The sequence below is a fragment of the Pezoporus flaviventris genome, unplaced genomic scaffold (assembly GCF_033815535.1).
Source record: "Pezoporus flaviventris isolate CSIRO_AGI_PZ_B2104156 unplaced genomic scaffold, CSIRO_AGI_Pfla_v1 ptg000001l, whole genome shotgun sequence".
NCBI lineage: Eukaryota > Metazoa > Chordata > Aves > Psittaciformes > Psittacidae > Pezoporus > Pezoporus flaviventris.
In genome coordinates this window covers 27,596,334-27,617,094 of record NW_026892549.1, presented here as the reverse complement: position 1 = coordinate 27,617,094, position 20,761 = coordinate 27,596,334, and the positions used below count along the sequence as shown (strand labels likewise).

The 20,761-nt window shown below is 38.1% G+C and overlaps 1 protein-coding gene across 6 annotated transcripts in view; it reads left to right on the top strand.

Moving 5' to 3' along the window:
* Positions 1–20,761, top strand: part of WAPL (WAPL cohesin release factor) — a 70,129-nt gene extending 49,368 nt beyond the window's left edge. For 5 of the 6 annotated variants that reach the window (XM_061449414.1, XM_061449380.1, XM_061449387.1 and 2 more), the window contains 11 exons: positions 5,081–5,308; positions 10,535–10,646; positions 11,571–11,668; positions 13,280–13,356; positions 14,606–14,781; positions 15,082–15,197; positions 15,809–15,970; positions 17,209–17,416; positions 18,580–18,668; positions 19,749–19,844; positions 20,224–20,761. In XM_061449414.1, the coding sequence (XP_061305398.1) occupies positions 5,081–5,308; positions 10,535–10,646; positions 11,571–11,668; positions 13,280–13,356; positions 14,606–14,781; positions 15,082–15,197; positions 15,809–15,970; positions 17,209–17,416; positions 18,580–18,668; positions 19,749–19,844; positions 20,224–20,289 (1,428 nt within the window). In that variant the 3' untranslated portion in view covers positions 20,290–20,761. The remainder of the gene's footprint in view (positions 1–5,080; positions 5,309–10,534; positions 10,647–11,570; positions 11,669–13,279; positions 13,357–14,605; positions 14,782–15,081; positions 15,198–15,808; positions 15,971–17,208; positions 17,417–18,579; positions 18,669–19,748; positions 19,845–20,223) is intronic. The other variant, XM_061449424.1, reaches the window with a different exon arrangement.

Below are 20,761 nucleotides of genomic sequence, written 5' to 3'. Positions count from 1 at the left end.
GTATGGATATCTTGTACATTTCATTAAAGTCTGGTCATATTTGTCTACTTTATATGAATTTTGTGTACGCATAATACAAGGTCAAGCATCCCGTATAGTGTGCATCTGTGACCAGTGGTTTTGGTTTTGAAATCTGTAGTGAAAAATAAGAGCGCTTACGTTCCAATGACAGATTCCGCTTCCACTGTAATGTGCTGCTGGGTTTGGAAATTCTTTTGTCAAAAAGACATTTTAGCTATTGAAAAAAAAACCAACATACTGTGCTTTGGAATGCTATTTTCTTTTAAGCTTTTTTTTTAATAGTTTTATTGTTGTGTTTATAATTTCTTTCACATAAAATATTTTTGAAAGGAATCCTTTCTCCTTTTATTTAAAGATGGCTCTAAGTGCTCTTCTCCAGACTTGCTTGTATGTGAATTACTGCCTTTTCTGTAGCTGTTGTGGGGCATTTTTTATGTCCCATGCTTGTTTCCTTGAACAGTGCTGTAATTGCAGTTGTAGGATGCTTTGAGTGTGTTCAGTATTCTATGGTTTATCTAGGAAAGGTAAATTTTAACTGCTTATGGTAACATGACTTGAGAGGCAAAATCTGAAGCAGTTTGGAGTGTCCTTATCAACTTTACAAGTTCAATTCAGTTGTAATAGAAGATGCTTCTTGCAGGTGATAGTATTTTTCCAGGGGTTGGAAACTGTGCCTCTGTGGGGTATCCCTTGAGGTATTGTTACAAAAGCTGAACATAGGAAATGTTACTTGAAGTGGGTAGTAGATGCGTATATCCAGTCAGCTCTATTACTTGTATTTAATAGCTCTGGAAGAATGACATACAATGCAGAAGGAAGCTTTGCACCCACAGAAATAGATATTTAAGAGATTGTATTTGACATCTTACTGTGGGTGGGGGAAAAAGCTGTAGAGCTTTAAGTAACTTATTTAGAATAATAGCTGCTTTTCTATCTCCTTCAAAAATTAGCAGTGGTTAACTGTAAAACACAGGAACCAGGTTCAATGCATTTGTTACTTTGTGAGCTGTCAAAATAGTACCAAGTGATACTAGAAATAAATGAAGTACAGTCACAGTATTTAGGACAGTTGCCACCACTGAGTTGCGGGAGATCTGCAGAGGACAGCTCCAGTTCCTTGGAAAATGTACAAGTCTGCTGGGTGTATTTTTGGCTGTCTTTTGACAGTTACCATTATTCCTTCATTTTCAAAAGAACTAGCACATACAGTTCAAAAGGAAATTGCATGCTATTATTAGTCTGCAGTAACAAGAAGCATTGATTATATTCACTATTTTCAGTGTATCTGATGAAACGCTTCTTGTCAGAGGGGGGAAAAGGTAGTAACATTTTAGTATTGTTACAGTGCATTCTTGATGCAGGTTATACAGTATTATAAAATTATTGATTTATCAAAATACTATTAAATGCTAAAGTATCTCTACTGACAGTATATGCTTCAACAGTGACTCCTGTATAAGCTTGCTGTCTCTATATACTGCTCTTTTGTTCAACAGTTATTTCACTAACATTTTAACTTGTTTAAATAGGAATTTTTCCATGAAATCTCAGTGCAGAGTAACTCACTAAATAACACATGGCTTAAACGCATTTAAGTTGAATAAGGACTAGGCAAAAAAAAAGTATAATTATTTTGTTAATATTTTCTTTAAAGTATTTTGGAGATGGGAAGACTGGCATGGTGACAGGGCTAATGGAAACAAATACGTACATATACTGCATTGATTGTACTTTTACAGTGGAATAGACTGAGAAAGTGGGGGACTTTCATATTTCCATAAGAATATGAAATAGCAGTTGCTGAGGTATTTTGTAACCAGCAAGGAAAGCAAGCTAACCAGTTACTTTACTGAGCTATGCCCAAAGTATTTACGTGAATATTACTCCTTCCACCAAATTTTTCTGGTACATTTGTCTTTAAGCTGCAGTTTCAGTTTTTAACTGACTGTCTCTCCAGGTATGCTCTAAAAGCTTTGGAGTACGAGTATCATTTTTAATCAAAAATGATGTCCTCACTGTAGCTGTCAGTAGTTCAGCACAGAAATGTGGTTTTGTAATGCCTTCAGCATGTGAATAATTATAAAAAAAAAGTGCATTAAATGTAGTGCTGAACCCTAGAAAATAACCATCTGTTCCCAGAAGTTGGGAGTATAAATAGAACAAGCAAGGGAAGACAAGGATGAGAGTGGGTGTAAATGGTCTGCTGTTTCTGGAGTGTATGTTCAACTAGGATGTTTTCCTGAATTCAGTAGAAGTATGGATTGTAACTCCATAGTTAGATGTGCCGTAAAATTTCTGTCTAGAGTAAATCCTATTTAATTTACTTTTTTTTTTCTCTCCACATTTGTCTGGAAGTAGAATGTGTTTTATGCATCTTAAGGAATAGAGTAGGAAGAAAAAAAAAAAACCAAAAATGAGAGAGCTTCACTACTGCCCAACGGTGGGATTTTGAGGGTATGATTTTGTTCTGGGTTTTGTTTGGGTGTTCGTTTTGGTTTTATGTGTTATTCCCCACGCAGAATTCTGTGCACTCTAGGGCATGAGATAGGGTTTTCATAAACAGTTAACCACATTGTCTAACACAGAAGATCAGAGCAGAATGTAGAGATGTTATATTCAAGGTTAAACTAGCTTTCCTCTGGAGACTAGAGAAAAATTTGTTTTAGAAAACCCCTATCACTGGCATGTAGCTGAAGGTTGTTCTACATTATAAGCACCATTCACTTTTGAAGTCCTTGTTTTCCTTACATGAAAGTCGTTACTTTTCTTATAGGAAAAACAGGAATTTTCCTATTGCATGTAAGCATTGGGAAGCTTAGTGGCCTGATTCGCCTTCTGTATACGTGCTGTTGCAGGAACCTAGTTCTTGTTACACCTAGCTGTTTCAGTCCTTGCTTTTCAGGCAGTCCTTTTGTAGCCTGAAACCTTCTGTGTAATGTCTTAGTCCCCTGCTTAGGTCCCTTCTGATTACATTTAAGTATCTTAAAACCTGGGTGGAAGGTCTGAAGAGAAGTGTTGGCAGGACCTATGCGGGGAGAGAACCATTACTCTCTTCATAATAGTAAATTGAATTGTAAAGAAGGGAGCCTAGGACAAGCAAGGGCTTGGGTACAGAGGCTTACAAAGTGAGTCTGGTTGCCCTTATTAAACTCTGGAATATCTATAAAGCGTTTCTGAGTAGTGATCCAAGAGCAGTCTGACTTCCTGAAATGCCTAAATATTGGCAGCCCAGTTTATAAATTCAGCAGTTTCCCTGTATTAATTTTTTTTTTGGGGGGGGGGGGGGTGGCTAAGCATTATTTTATGTTATTCTATTATTTTCCATTCACTGGAATGCATGTGCTCCTATATCCTGCTTTAAGAACAGCCATTTGGAAGGAGCAGAGTTGTCTTCCAGGAACCTGAATTTTCTTGCAGTTTAAGCCAGTTGCAACTGAATCCAGAAGAAACGATTTCTATAATTAAAACGATAAAATTGCAGGGTTTATTGGAGAAAGTTAATAGAAATTAAGTGAAAACAATGTATACCCTGTCTGTGTAGACAAGCCACATAGATTACTTTCTGCCCTAGACCTGCAAAGGCTGGAGGAGTGATACTCACAGCTAAGGATTTTTTTTTTTTTTTAATTTTTGTAACATTTTGTCTTGAGGTTTTATTCATGAAAGGAGACATAGATTTGGAAAACCTTGCATCCTTCCTTCAGTGTTCCAAATGTGTCTTCGGTAGTTAGTCTCTGTTCACCTGAGGGTTTCCTTGATTCATAGAGGAAGGAGTTTTAACATAGCTTTTGCTAGACTATCAGCTGTCTAATCCTGTTTTGGAAATGCTGATACTGCTTAATATGACTTGCTTCTAAAATAAACAGAAGCAGCTAACGATTGGTTTGGTGCTTGGTTGAACTGTAAACAAGATGTTAATCTGCATGACACAGGAATTCTGCTCTTTCCTGTTGAGCTGTGCAACATTCACGTCCCAGAATTGGTTTGTCTCCATATTTTAATTTGCTTATTACAGAAAAAATGGAATAGGTGCATAAAGCACGTTGAACCCAGAAAGACACACACATACACACCCCACCCCACTCCCAGCTTTTTTCCTCCAGATACCATCAGAGGTTTCTGAAAGTAGTATATCCAGCACAACTCAGTTCTCCATGAACATTTCTCCTCTTTACTGTAACTTGGAGCTCACCTGGATGGGTGAGTTCTCAGTGCAAGTGCTGTACTTACCAGCACTAGGGACGGATAGCTTTGCATTGATCTCTTCACTGTTATTTGCCCCTTCCTGACAGTTGCCTTCTGCCTTTGCATTTCTGGATACTCATGAAGAAGAAATTTAATTCCTTCTTGAAGAAGGACTTAAGTATTCTTTATCCAGTAAGATGTGTATATACCAGTTCTGTGTAAGATAGGGGTGATCAAGATAATGCAGGGGCAAGCTGGCTTGTACTCTGTCTTGCTTCTAAAAAGCAGAATTCCACTGGTAGTTAGATGTGTTTATGCTGGAAGGATTTGGCTGAACTACTGATGAACAGACCTGTTTGGCAGAATTGGAATGTGTGTCACCAGGCACTTTGTCCCCCACCCAGTTCACATGCAGACACTGTCCCCACCATCTCTGTATTTTCTGGTGCTGTCACCAGCTTATCCCATCAAACAAGAATGTTCACCTACCTCGCCACGTACCCTGTGCTTTTCACTTTGTTCCCCTGCCATCTGTCTCTTTTCTACAATACTGTGTTTCTGGAGTTACCGTGTCTTACTCTCTGCAGCACTGAGCCCCTTAAAAGTAGAAACCCCTGCTTTTCTACTAGGGTTTTGTAAATGTGTTAAGTGATTTATGTCTCGGTTGTTTTGCTTAGAAGAATGCATTAGTAACTTGCTAGAAGGAATCAACATAAAACAGTAAGTACTCATGCAAGTGCTAGCGTAGATTTGGACTTGCCAGGCTTTTTCTTTTGTAAATCTTTGTTTATTAAAAGTTGAAAAAGGTCTGCCTAATGATTCCTAAAACCTGTTTTGTTTGGTTTTCTTTTTTCCTTTCCTCTCCCAACCCAAGAATTTGTCCCTTTGTACAGCAGCTCTAATGTACATTCTGAGTAGAGATCGTTTGAACATGGATTTAGACAGAGCTAGTCTAGATCTGATGATACGGCTTTTGGAATTGGAACAAGATGCTTCTTCTGCCAAGCTGCTGAATGAAAAAGACATGAATAAAATTAAGGAAAAAATTCGAAGACTGTGTGAAACTGTTCACAACAAGCATCTTGATCTGGAAAACATCACGGTGGGTATCATGCTTTTATTTGAAAGCTTTGGCAGTAGTGGCTTGCTTAATAAAATGGAACTTGCAAGCAGCACCCTTAATTTTGTATCTCTCAGCTGTGAGGAGTCAGGACATTTTGTCTGTGTTTTATGTATACTCAGCACTGCAAGTATCATTGTCTTTAAATCTTTTTTTTTTTGTTTCTAAAAGGCTGATTTTCTTCAGCGGTTTGATTCGCCATTCACCCCTGCTAAGGGTAGCTATTTAAAGGTAGCAGTTGACAAGATGTAACATCTTAACCATGGGTTTAAAAGACCACGTTTAGGTTATTTGAGTCTTGTTTCATTGCCTAAATGTTGCATATACATTCACAAACAGTGTGGGCTCTTACTTGGGAATAAGAGCATTGTGTATTAAATTGAAAATGTGGTGCAGGTTCTCACATTAAAAATAAAAATATTTGTCCAACAGACACTGATTTCTCTGTGCCCAGAGTGTGGTGGCAGGTCTGTTGATTATAAATGTGGATGGTTCTTTTTTCCTTCCTTTCTGAAACGTACTTGTTTTTATGAATGTATCTTCAGCTGCAGCAGAGTGAACTGGTTTTGTTTAAAAATAAATTTGGCCATGCTAGCGGCAAGCTAGCTTGAAAAACAAAGGGTAAGTTGCAAGTCTTTTTAAGAGTATATTTGGAGAATTGATGACGGATTGACTAGATGAGTGGTCATAAATGGCAAAAATTAGTAATGTGGTTTTGCTTTCACCGTATTTCATTATAACAGATGTCGGTATGATCTTAATTTCTTAATATCTTTTAATATATTCTTTTAATGTTTTAAAGGTTCTTACTAGGTTTTTGCCATTCTTAATTTAATACTTAATGACCAACAGGAGAAGCTTCTGATTTATTGTTTATGAAGTGAGCTTTTCAGAGCTTTATCTCTGCAAATAATGTTTCAGCTCCTGTCAGTAATCTGCAGTTAAGATGGTATTCCATTTTAGGTTAGATTAAAAGATGACATGACTTATTGAGCTGCCATTTTCTTTTGCAGGTTTTGTGACTTTTTTGTCAGTTTAGGAAGAGTTTGGTTGGTTTTGGGTGTTTTGTTTTTTTTTTTTTTGGTTGGTTGGTGGTTTTTGCAGTGGTGGTGTGGTTTTTGGTTGGTTTCTTTTCCTAAAAAAAACAATCTAGCTACAGAACAGTTGAATTGGTATGAAAAGTCAGTATTACGTAGTAGTAGAGAGAGCTGAATTTTGGGGGAGAGAGATAATATTGATGACAGTTCTTGTCTCCAAAATGATTAGCAAGGTTAAGGGAGAATTGTTTCAGAGTACCAGTTTTAGACTTGTTTACTGCAAACCTATGAAACATGCAGGTAGGTGGCTTGTATTAATTTTCTGGCCTTGCAAATCTGCAAATGAAGAGTGAATTTGAAATTATTTTCTCTGCTTTCAGCTTACTCTCTGAATTCACTGAATACAATCTCAAGATACTGACACAGAGTGAAATTTGTTCTCCAGGTGGGGATCCGCTAGGAATTGATATTATCAGTGTCTTCTTTCAGTGCTGTTTTGGCACCAAAGGCAACTCATGTTGCTCACAGTCTGAGTGCCAGGGTATCTTTTGCATTATGAAATGTAAGACGCTCCCTTTACTAAGCATGGAACTACTGGTACAGGTTCCTCATTGCCAAAGCATCCAGCCACAGTCTCCTATTTTTTTCTCATATTCATAGTCTGAGCTAGCCTGATGTTTTTCTATGAACTGTAATTCTGTTCTTGCGTTTTTCTTAGGCATGCATTTTAAAGAGAGAGGATGTGTTAAAAGAGACTCTGTCTTGTGAGGAAGCTTTCCATTAGTAAAAAGTAGTATTATCACAGGCCATCAGTTTAAGCTGTTTGGTTCTGGGGGGTTTTGTGTTGTTTTTTTTTTTTTTGCTTGGTTGGTTATTTTTCTTCTTGGGTCATCTTTATTCCTTAAAATTATGTCGAGCTGTTGTGAATGTGTTGAATACTGTAGTACCTCACAGATGGACACTGGTTCCCTCCTAGCTGTATTATCTAGAATCATTATAGAATCATAGAATAGTTAGGGTTGGAAAGGACCTCAAGATCATCAAGTTCCAACGCCCCTGCCATGGGCAGGGACACCTCACACTAAACCATGTCACCCAAGGCTCTGTCCAGCCTGGCCTTGAACACAGCCAGGGGTGGAGCATTCACAACTTCCTTGGGCAACCCATTCCAGTGCCTCACCACCCTTACAGTAAAGAATTTCTTCCTTATATCTCACTTGAACTTCCCTTGTTTAAGTTTGAACCCATTACCCCTTGTCCTGTCACTACAGTCCCTAGCGAAGAGTCCCTCCGCGTCATCCTTATAGCCCCCCCTTCAGGTACTGGAAGGCTGCTATGAGGTCTCCACACAGCCTTCTCTTCTCCAGGCTGAACAGCCCCAACTTTCTCAGCCCGTCTTCATATGGGAGGTGCTCCAGTCCCCTGATCGTCCTCGTGGCCCTCTTCTGGACTTGTTCCAAGAGTTCCATGTCCTTTTTATGTTGAGGACACCAGAACTGCACACAATACTCCAAGTGAGGTCTCACAAGAGCAGAGTAGAGGGGCAGGATCACCTCCTTCGACCTGCTGGTCACGCTCCTTTTGATGAAGCCCAGGATACAGCTGGCTTTCTGGGCTGCAAGCGCACACTGCCTGCTCATGTTCATTTTCTCATCGACCAATACCCCCAAGTCCTTCTCCACAGGGCTGCTCTGAATCTCTTCTCTGCAGAGATTATGTAGTGTTTAGAGAATATATGCAAGCCAAATGAGATGGTTAGGTTCTCTTCCAGTTTTTGACAGTAGCAACGTTAAGTTGAGCCAATAATGAACTTCATATGTAGAAGATAGTTGCTTTCACTTAGGTCTCTGTCATGAAATATAATAACCAATCTCTCTTTTTGTACCAGATGACGTGCAGAAAATGCTAACAGGAGTGCAGATCTTCTGGGGGTAAAGATTTTTGCTTTTCAGACTCAGACATACCCACTGAGGAGTAGAAGGATTGCAGGAGATGTTTTGATAACTCCAGTTTGTTCCTAACCACTTACACCTTTTCTTTCTGAATCTTACACCGATCCAAGAATGATGATCAAGACTGCCCATCTCTTTCCACAGTGTTGTTCATGTGACCGTCTACGAGTTAGATTGGTCTAACTTTTGAGTACTCTAGCAGGTATTCAAAGGGTTCTGGTTTCTAGACAGTTATGAACTTTAAAAAATGTAAATGTAGAAACTGAACATTCTCTGGGGGTTGAATTTTTTCCAGGTTTTTTGTTTTCTGGCTTAGAAGATAAAACCTGAAGAGCTCAGCCCTTGTTTTGGCAAATGGCACTTGTGTGTCAGTTGGAGTACGCCTCTCTCTGTAGCTGATGCTTGCGGCTACCTCCTCTCTGTTGAATTGTAATGAAAATCTTCAGAAGCGACTTCTCTTTTCTGTTGGTGAAAGAGGTTATTCTGGCTTTCACTCTCAGCACAAGGCTGAAAGCTTAAGGGATCCATGTTTTGAACCTTGGTGTTAAAATTTCATAGTAATTGACATAAAAATTGGATAGAATAGATTATACTTTCCTCTAAAGCAAAAGGGTTACAAGATTTTATTAAAAAAAATAAATCGTGTTCTTAATGCCCACTAGTATAAATATCAAATTATCTTCTTCTGAAGTGTTTTTGAAGTCTTTTTGCCCTTTGGCAGGAAACTAAGCACCGTATTTTGAATGTTGTGTGGCCTTTGAGCTTTCATGGTGAAGATATTTAGGAAGTTAACTTAATCTTTTGTAGGTGTTAAGATGTCTAAAGAGAAGTTCAATCATATTCAATCTGCTTTAGGTTATGCATGATTTCAGATATCCATGTTACAACATTTTCAAGCTCAGTCTATGAATTTGAAGGGAGTCATCTACAGAGGATGGGGAGGCTTCATAGAGCTAGGGATCTGTCAAAAGGCAGTCTTCCTGTTTTCTCCCCTTCTCTTTCAAAAAGCTTTCTCATTTGGTTGGCTTCAGAAGGGAAATTCTCCACCCATTGCTTAAAATATTCTCATCTCCTTTAGCATTATGCTTTTAACTTACAGCTTTTAAAAATGCGAGGTTTTGGATCTTGTTATCTCCCAGTGATGAGATGAACTGTAACCAAGCGTGTTTAGTTTCCATCATGTGGGAAGACTGTGAGGGGCTGTTGGCAATTAAAGGCGGTTAGCAGTTTCCTGGGTGGTGGAACAGTTGCAAGAGTAACTGCAGCTTTTGTCTTTGCTTTGTGATAGGGAATTGAAGTGCTGCTGGCACTGGGAGGAATGAGCCACCTGTTGCAGATATTCTGCTGTTGTGTTCTCCCCCACAACACTGTTCATGATGCAAGACACTTCCATTTAGATTGGAGAAATGCTGTTACTAACTGTATGCTCATGAGTGACCATGTGCTCCTAAAAAACACAAGTGGCTAACTTTGGGTGGTAACTCTTCATCAAGACTAATCTTCAACTTTCTTTTCCTCCTTGAAAATCAGTATTTTGAGAATAAGGAAAGCAGCTGAAGATGTTGGGGGGCTCATACAATTTATAACTTGTTTTTCCTAGACAATGGAGTGTTTACTGGAGCCTGGTGAGTATTGTTATTCCCAGGAGGTGCTGAGGTTTGAACTGGTATCCTGGAATGTACTGCACAGCTCAGAATAAGCACAGCCCTCCTTGAAGCAGTACCAATCAAATGCATCAGGGAGGGAAGTTAACTTAAGAGTAGTTAAATTCAGTTGGCTTTTATGAGATCTTACAGCTTCTTCTCTGACCTTTCATTGCTATATTTATGTACCATAAATGAAGTTGAGTTTATAGTAGTGTTCACTGTGGCTTTTCTTGTGTATTTTTCCTGCCTGATTTGTCCATTTCCTTCCTCCACTTGTTTCTTTTGATAACAGGAGAAGTGGATGGAAGGAGTCTGCTTAGGTCTGCTTAGTCTGCTAAGCTATTAATAAAATCAAGAAAAAGTTGAAAAACCAAAGTACCTTTTTATCTGTACCAAGTAATTTCTTTGATATGTATATTTTTCCATCCGTTCTTGCTCCCTCTGGTGGTTGTTCTACTCAGAACCCATAGCTTCCTTTTTATGGTTTTTATGTGACGTGTGTTTGTATGATTCGATACATTGACTAAATCTGCTTATGATGATCTCACTAATTCTGGAACCTAATTCTTTCAGACCGGGCATTTGGCAATGGAGACATTACTGTCTCTCACCTCGAAACGAGCTGGGGACTGGTTTAAAGAAGAACTGCGACTTCTCGGTGGTCTTGATCATATTGTAGATAAAGGTATATTGGAGCAGCTGCGTTGGCAGCACAGAAAATTAGTGAATCTTACTAAGGTGTCTGCTATTTTAAATATTCTTTTTCTGTGGTTAAAAATAGAAACGTGTTTTTCTGAGCAGTGTTAAAAAATAAAGTACATTATTTGATATCAGGTCACTGGCAAATTAATTAGTGACTTTAATCAGTTGCATGTGGGATTGAAGGTAGGTTTAAGGTTAAACCGAATGTGTATAGTGTTGCATATAATGTGTGGTTTAAGCTTAGGATGCATACTAGTGTGTTACATATCTCTGTACAGCACATGAATACAGCACACTTGTTAGAGTAAAAATCTCCTTCACAGTCTTCTAGAATTATTTTACAGTTAAATAACATAGTTGTGTGCTATACAGTCTCTTCACTGTCAGCAGAAAATAAAATACATACATAGGTTATTCACAGCAACAACCATGAACTTGTACAAGTCAAAATTAGCATCATAGAATGGTTTGGGTTGGAAAGGACCTCAAGATCATCCATTCCAACCCCCTGACATGGGCAGGGACACCTCACACTAGGCCATGGTGTTCACGGCTCTGTCCAGCCTGGCCTTGAACACCGCCAGGGATGGAGCATTTACCGCTTCTTTGGGCAATTCATTCCATTGCCTCACCACCCTCACAGTAAAAAACTTCTTCCTTATATCTCACTTGAACTTCCCCTGTTGAAGTTTGAACCCGTTACCCCTTGTAAAGGTTTTGTTTTATTTACTTGGAGAAACTAAAGGCTGTGGAATGCTGGTCATGTCTTTGTTGTTTCCTCATGGTACTCTTGTGAAGTGCAAAACAAGGTTGAGAGCAACTCTCTGAGTAGGTAGGTAGGTAGTTTGTATACTTTGCATTTGAAGACCTCTTATTGATAGTGGAAAACAACTCTTTTGTTGTTTAGTTAAAGAATGTGTGGATCACCTGAGCAGCGATGAAAATGAAGAGAAATTGGTCGCTTCCTTATGGGGTGCAGAAAGATGTTTACGGGTCTTAGAAAGTGTGAGTATGAACAGATGGATTGCATGCCTGAAAACCTCCTTTTCTGAAGCAGACCTTTTCAGTGTTACATTCTTTCAATGCACAGTTGCATAACAACCCTATGATGTTGGTTATTTTTTTATAGAAGATACTGACTTTCTGATGTTGCTCATTGTTCCTGGAGTGTTTGCCTGAAAATTTCTTTTACCCTTTTGTATGTATGTACAACATTGCAAGCTTATTTTTTATAAGAATAACCATGTAACATGATGTTTTCTCTTCCTTCAGAAAGCTGCTGTTTATAGATGTTTGTTTTCAAGGCATGGGTTTGACGCTTGGATCATTATGGAAGCAGTATTCTCTTAGAAGCAATAAATCAATGTATATTTTAAGAATTGCTTCTTTTGCAGATCAGCTGGCTAAGTGCTGAAAGAGAAAACTGCCCTGAAAGTCACACTAGTCCTGTAGTCAGTTGAGCGTGTATATTGAGACAGTAAATGTTTGTTATGACAACTTTGTTCAGAATTAAAATACATGACACTTTTGTAGTGCTTAATTGACAGGAATGGTAAGCATATGCTTCTCTGCCATTCCTTGTTTTGCCGAGTTTCATATTTGTTACTAGTGTGTCTCTTTTTGCATTGTGATATGGTAACCAAGCAGGAGAGTGTTGTGATATTTTAATGGTCCATCTCTATGCATCAGAAAGTGACATTCACGTTCAGAGTACAGGTTGATGAATCTCACTGAACACCTTAAACCCAAGTTAAAGGGCAAATAGCTTCAGTGGTAACTTGCTTCCTTCACTAAAACAGAAGGACAGACTCAAAAGATAGTGTAAAGGTAAGCAAAAAACCTAACGAGTATGGACAATTGCTGAACTACTAATTCAGAGGTGCCTGCTTAAAAATGAATGGCACCTAACTCTACCTGTCTTCAGAATAGCGAGAGGAAAGTTTACACATCTGATTTCTGCTTTCCTACTTGGTAGATGGAACTGACAGGCAACAGTAGGTAGAAGAGCATTGTTCAGTGGTAGGATATTCAGAATTGAACTTGGGTGGTTTGTGATGTAGTAAGTTCCTTAGGAACTTGGAAGAGATGGCAGAAATCAACACACCAAATCATGCAAATTTAAGAGAAGAACTTCTACTGTTTCTGGAAGTTGATTCTGAATTTCAGTCAAGGGAATCAAGGAAAAACTTGATTTTTATGGCTGGATGTGTAATAAGCTCTCAGAAGTGAAGTTCATGCCAAGTCCTAAAAGTAACATTATGTATATAATTGTATTCAGTGTTGTGTTTTTTATATATATATATATATATATATATACGCACACATACACATATATATTTAGACACACACTTAGGACATTGTAGTCCCAGGATATAGATTCAGGGTGGTTCTTTGGCAGAACATTCTGCCACATGGTGCCTGTACTTACTGCATCAGGGAAGATGGTTTCAGTGCAGTTTTGTGTGACAAGATAAAAACTGCAAGGACATACTGGAAAATAAAGCAAAGTTTTACACTGGATAATAACCCAAGAAATATAGAACTGATTAAAGTGCTGTGGTAGTGGAAGGGAATGCTTTTCTTTGTATTTCTGATACTATTTTTTCCTCTTTTTAGGTAACTGTGCATAATCCAGAGAATCAGAGCTATCTGATAGCATACAAAGACTCGCAACTCATAGTATCCTCAGCTAAGTAAGTTGTAACAAAAAGGCAACTTTGCAGAGGCACTGCACGTAATAGGGGGAAAAAAAGCAGAATATAATTGTTATACCATAAGATTGTAGGGGAGGAGGGGGAAAACAATTTCCGCTGTTGCTTTTCATTAAGTAATGCTAAAACTAATTTAGATGAGGGTGTGGGTAATTGCCTGAACGCTACCAGTATATAGTGCTGCTATTGTTGGTTCTGTAGAAGCTGCAAACTGTAGATTCAGCTCCTTCTGTACCAAGTTAATATGAACACAGAAGAGGGCAGTTGACAAGCTATGCTTATTTATTGTGTTTTCATTATGCTTAAGCGTTTCTTGAAATGGAGTGTAACAGAAATGATAGTGTAACTAAAAACGGTGAAAATTTGTTCTTGGGTGTTCTCCCTGGCAAAGATGCCTCTACAAACCCACCTCTAACCCATTTATCAACCTGGATGAGGTCTCAGTTTACTGGCAGAGGTTGTATCCCACTTGTACTGCTCTTCGTAAGAGAACAAATGAAGTTGAAAAGTTGACTCTGCAGACCTCATTGGAAACATAATGTCATGGCTATATGTTACATATTTGGAGTATTTCTTTAAATAAATAAATACGCCCAAAAAAAAACCCAAACAAAAACCCACCAAAAATTCCCAGTTTACTGTTATTTAGACCAGTATGTATTTTTGACATTTTTAGTCTTGTTTGTAATTAAAAGCAGTGTTTTCAGTTTCATATCAAGCTAATGTCATGCAGCAGAATCATGCCTGTGGTCCATTACTGTTTGAGATTAAGATTTTACTGCTAGGAAGTCACATGACATTTATTTCTTGCAGAATGGCAATAGGTCTGAGGACAGAACAAGAGAACATTGAGATAACCCTGTCAGAATAATGTTGTGCATTGATGTCAGACAATATGAGAGGCTGGGTGCGTAGGGGAAGGAGATCTTTTCTAAGGCCATGTGATGGAGTTGGAAAGAAAAATTAACTTCTTTTCTTAATCTCAAAATGATAAAGCTCTAAGCCACAAAGCTTTCCTGATTTTTGTTTTCACAATTTCAGTTGAGCTCATAAAAGACTTTATAAGCGGTAAGTTTATTATCTCTCCCATGGACAGGGCATCTGGGCATCAGAAACATTCTGCCTAAGCTCTGTATTTGATTTTTATTTTTTTCCCCTGGTGAAATGAATCTAAAAGTGTAATGTCCTGTATGTTGTGGAGGTAATTTTGTTCTGCATCTTCTTCTTGCAGAGCACTGCAGCATTGTGAGGAGTTAATCCAGCGGTATAATCGTGCTGAAGACAGTATCTGTTTACCAGACAATAAGCCTCTGCCTCACCAGAATGTAACTAACCATGTGGGTAAAGCAGTGGAAGACTGTATGAGGGCCATCATTGGTGTCTTGCTCAACCTGACAAACGATAACGGTAAAACAAAAATAATGTGCATATTTGGAGTTAAAGCATCAAATAAACCATTAATGTAAACCCCTTTCTTATACTCACTATGGTCTTTCCATGTGCAGTGCAATAGAGCAGTTATATAGGGTGGATGCCTGCCTAATCAGTAATTTGTCTTTGCAAATAGGATGAGTCGTTACAAGTTTTAAGATGCGAGGTTTGGCTTAGAGAGTCCCATTTACCTCTAGGGCCAGGTTTTTATCAATCTGCTTCCAGTTGTGAAAAGGAGTATTTTCAAAATTGAGCCTCTAAACTCTTTCTTTACAGAATGGGGTAGTACAAAAACAGGTGAACAAGATGGTCTGATCGGCACAGCTATGAATTGTGTGCTTCAGGTTCCAAAGTTCCTACCTCAAGAACAGAGATTTGATATTCGGGTGCTGGTAAGCTGTTGGTTTTGTTACATTAACAGGAAATGATCTGCTGCTTTCTTGTGCATTTAACTACTCTGGTTACAAATTAAGGAGCAGCCTCTACAGTTTTAATTAACCATATATGTACACTTAGTGAGGCACTGTAAAGATTTGGTGGTGAGTTCTAATAATTTTCCCTGTGGTAGGTGAACAAAGGTTTAACTAATAAATCTGTGAACTGCCTAATTTTCAAATGTCTTTGCAACTCAAAAATACTGTGCCTGTTTGAGGGAGAGGCTTTGTCAAATTTACCTCAGCTTATCTAAAGTGGGTCTGTGTAGCCTAAGTAGCAGTAGTGAAATTGTGAATGTGAAGGAGTCTTTTAAGAATACAAGATGAAGGTTGGACACCTGAATCCCTAATCTATAAATCAAAGTTCATCTTTAAATGTTTTCACGTTCTCATATACAGGGATCTCAGTTTTGCCTCATTTCTTTAAATCCTAATCCCTCTGTTTATCAAACTGTTTTGTAGAGGTCTAGGTTATGTAGCTTCAGAAAGATGTGGCTGAAAGAAGACGTTTATCTGGATAGATCTTTTTAGCTATTTTTCATGTGTGTAATCCTCTCCAATTCTTGCAGGGATTGGGTCTGTTGATCAATCTAGTAGAATACAGTGCTCGGAATAGGCACTGTCTTGTCAATATGGAAACATCATGTTCTTTTGACTCATTCTGTACGGGAGGAGGAGATGATAGCCTAAAGATAACTGGGCAGATTGATGCTGTTCAGGCTTTAGTGCAGGTAAGAAATGTGTTTTTATGGTAATAGTTAACCATTTCTCATCAGACTCTCAAGGAAAAGGGAAGGGAAAAAGAATTCAGCAGTGAAGATTTGTCAGAATTTTCTTGCTGTTTAGTATTATGAGTAATACAGCATAGTGGGTGCTGTTCACTTTTTCAGTACTGTACATTACAGAAACAGCTTTCCTGGTAGAAGACAGTGGAATCATTATTACAGCATCTAAATGCTGCTCTCGTGCTCCATAAAGCTGTCTTGTTCCTATGCAGTTTATTTCTAGTTAACTTGTTCCTAAATGGGTTACTTTTGTTAAAATTGTAAACTACTGTTGTTGTGCTTTGCTTCCACAGAATATTTTTTAAATACCATCTTTTGGGGACTCTGCAACTTTAATTTAAAAAATAATTAAGTATCATGGTTTATAAGAGCAATAAGCTATGGATATACTGGTTCTGTGTGTAAAATGGCATTCTTAAATGTTGTCTTGACTAACTTGGTGGTGGATTTCTTTTTTTAACAATTTTGGTCAATGAGTTCCACCATGCAAACCCAAATAAAAGAACTGAAAGGAAATTTCAGCATTCTTATTTCAGTTGAGATAATTTTATGAATGCTTTTAGTGGTTCTTTTATTTAACTATGTGAAGTAATTGTCCAGCAGCAGACCAAAAAAAATCAACAATAAAAGTATTTAATATCTTAATGTATACAGCTCAGCAAAGCAATGTTTAAAGCTGATAATTATGTGGCTTGGATAATAATTCACAAGATACAAGTGCACAATACGAGATTGCTGGTTCGGTCACATCCTTGATGTGTCATTTTATATTACGCTTTCGAATTTTTGTGTTGTTATCTATGAAAGGAAAAGAGCAGTAGGGATACTAGCATGGAGAAGAGGGAGGATTGATAGAGAACAAAAATGGGCAAGAAAATATGGCAACCTTTAGTCTTCAAGCTGTGTCTTGAAGACAATGATGAAACATTTTATGATGTCCAAGAGGAGCCTGCCAACTAGTTCAACACTGGGGTGGGAGAGAGGCCTTTTCTGTAGAGCACAGCCTTTGTGTAGGGATAAATGATGTTTTCTTTTGAAGAAGAAAAGGCTGTTGTTAAGAAAAGTATTGAAGGCCTACTGTATTAAGGGGTGAATTGTGATGGGGGAATCAACTTTGAAGTGTTAAGTCAATGTGTTTAGGGTTTAATTTATAATGGAAATTGTCCTGAAATTTTCCCCATTAGCTATTTCTTGAGTGTGAGCGTGCGGCTCAGCTGGCTGAGAGCCAGACAGACGAATTGATTAAAGAAGCTCCTACTGCTCAGCATGATAAGAGTGGGGAATGGCAAGAGACAAGTGGAGAGATACAGTGGGTCTCCACAGAAAAGCCAGACAGCACTGAAGAGAAAGTTAAGAAGGAAGAAGATGATGAAGAACTTGATCTTAATAAAGGTGCGTTGTCTGGTTGTGATGAGCTCAGAAGAGGCAAAGAACTCTGTGACTGCATAAATTCCCACCTTGTTCTCTGCTTCCTATCTACATGCAGTCTCTTGGGCTGAGATTTCCTCAGCATATCCCCCAGGTGAAACTTACAGATCATGAATAGGAGCAGTTCAGAGCTGAAGCATGAGAAGTGGAAGAAGCTATGCTGCTTTTTATCTTCTTACTAGTACCTTCCTTCTGTCAGTTCCTTCTTAAAGTTTGGTTGGTTTTGTTTTGGTTTTTTAGGGACATTCTGTGTAAGAAATATTCTGGAACGGGTGGCTTTTTGGCCTTTATCATATTTTCCTGAAACATTCCTTGAAAGTTGCCTGCCTTAATCTTGGTTTTCAGTGTATCATGGCCTGTTCTTGTTTCATGCTACTTTTAGGGGTTCTTTTCCTCCTCTCCCTGTTTGCACGTATGATGCTTCTGTCCCTGTTTTTTTTGTCTTGACTTCTCACTCCATTGGTGGTATCTCAGGTACCTGTGTAATGCCTTAATGTGCTGCATCTTTGGTAGTTTGTTCCAGGAATTTGAGTATCATTAAGTCAAGTAGTTTGTCTCTGGAAAATATATCAGGCCTCCTTGTTTAATCTTCTAATAGTAACTGCAATGTATTACTTCTAATAGTGTTTTGAATTTCTGTTAGTAGGTGTGGTGTATTACTTTCTCCAACCTGGCTTTATATCCTTCCTTCTTTTTGTAGCTCCATGAACTGGTGTCTTAGCTATTTGTAGTTTGCCCCAAAGTGCCGAGTCTTTAGGAAAAAGTACTATCACTGTTATCCTTAGTACAATAAACTTCATTTGGTGGAAGTGTTACTGGCTTATAGTACCCCATGAAACATTTACATTCGTACTGTTGCGTGTTAAACATACAGTTGCACATTAAAATCACAATTAAGAAAACACTGTACAGTGCAATATGTTGAAAGTGAGTGAACACTGGTTTTCAGTTCAAGAACATGCAGCTGAGTTAGTAAGTACAGAGTTTGCCTGATTCTTGCCTCTGAAGTCTTAGTCCAAAAGCTCATTTTGTTTGAGAAAAAAGATTTCTGAGAAGTGATAATGAAAGATTGTATTTGATACCAGCTGCTTAGAGAACACAATACACTCGGTTGTCTCTCTTTACAGCTCTTCAGCATGCTGGGAAGCACATGGAAGACTGCATTGTGGCCTCCTACACGGCATTGCTTCTAGGCTGTCTCTGCCAAGAGAGTCCAGTAAGGGAATAAGTCAATAACTTGTTCTTAAAGTCCGGTACAACTTTTACTGTAATAATTCGCAGTACTGAAGTGGGTTTATTGAATTAGGCTTTCATGTGAGCTAGTACCTTAATGAAGCTACTCTGATGTATACAGCTGTGTGAGGATTCTGTTCAAAGTCAATTTTCTGAATGGAAAAAAACTGTTGGAATTGAATATTTAACATCTTCTGCCCCTCTCCCCTTCACTGTTAGTCTTGGCCAGCACATGTACTTACTTCAGAAAGGCAAAACAAAACTGGCTCGCCTGTTCTGTAATTATAAAAGCTTGCTTTATTTTTCAGTAGTTTCAGTAAGGAAGGTAATGTCAGACTTGTTTATTCTTTTTCTGTCAGTCTACTTTATTTTTTCCTCCATTGAAATTACATGAAATTGTGTATGTCCATGTTAGTTGAAAATGATTGTCTCAGATTGGAACTGCATAACAGATAGCCAAAGTTAAAATTTAATACAGAACTCTTAATAGCTTTGTAAACTCTGTTAAATACATGCTGAAATGAAAATGAGCTTGAGCCCTGCCTTCAGGCATATCTAAATTTACCATGATGGCAGTAATGTTCTTTAACACACTGTTCTGTACCTTTTGGCTGACCAGCTTCCATACAGTTTTGGTGTTTGGATTGATACTGACAATAAATTTAATAATCATAGAATAATAGAATAGTTAGGGTTGGAAAGGATGTTAACATCATCTAGTTCAAGTCTTAACAATTATAAAGGGAGATTCTCTCCATGTCAGGAGTGATCTGGTGAGGTTTCTAGTTCATGACAATCTCATAGGCCCTGGGGAATTCTGGTGGTGGTACTGAACTGGAAGGCAAGGAGGGGAGAAAAAAAAAGGCAGATTTTTAGCAGTTACTATTTCCTGGAAGCAGAAACATGAATATTGCTCGAGAGAATTAAAACACAGAGATGACAGCAAAAGCTATCTTAATAATGCTGTGAATCTACTTGTCTTATTGTATCTCACATGCAGAGTAGCATAGTTCTGTGTCAGAAAAATATTTCCCAAATTATAATAGATTGTTTTATTTCATAGATCAATGTGACTACTGTGAGGGAGTACTTACCTGAAGGGGACTTCTCAATAATGACTGAAATGCTCAAAAAATTTCTCAGTTTTATGAACCTTACTGTAAGTAATATATATTTTAAATTGATGTATGTAGATATTTTTGTAACTGTTTTTGATAAATAGTCCATACATTTTAGCAGCATTTAACATTTTCCCGTTTATGGCCTTAGAAGAGCACAGGGTAATTTTTCTGTTCTTTAAATACTGAAAACCCAGTTGTTTATCATTATTTTGGTAGTAAATGCAGTGGAGCTACTTTCATTCCAGTTAATTGCCACTGGTCAGGAAAATGTTTCTGAATCCTCTGCCTGAACTGAATAGCTCTTACTGATACATAATTTTGTGTACTGAAATTCTGAAATGAGCATAGCTTTCAGATATTTTGAAGAGGTTTTACAAATGCTTGTTTGTTACTTCTGTTTTCTGTTACATTTTCCAGTGTGCTGTTGGAACAACAGGCCAGAAATCTATCTCTAGGGTGATTGAATACTTGGAACACTGCTAGATACTTAACTTCCGCTGCAGGCACTCTAATGCTGGAGCTACCCTTAGACAAAAGAAGAAGTCATGAAAGAAGTCCTTGAAGGATATACCAAGAGCATTCATCTGTGTTATTCGTGTTTGGATTTTTAAGGCTACCTGGTCTCTTAACCATGCATTCAGCATTTTCTAAAAGACAGTTACTACATCAATCTGCAACTATCAAAAATGAGGGGAAAAGGTTCTAAGGAAAGTAAATAAAGAACCCATGCTGTTTATGATGCAGTGCAGTATTTAAATATTTTTTGGCAGGGTTTACCCTCCCTATCTTTTTTTTTCTTGCTTTGTTCGTGACAAGTTTCAAGGGGGAAAAACTTGCTGCTGATAGTGCAACTGCTGTTTACTGTTGAGCCACTGTTTCATGCCAGCCAGGTGCAAAGGCAGCTTAGCTACTGAGGTATCAAACAAATGTTCTAATAAAGAAGTTCTGGACAGCA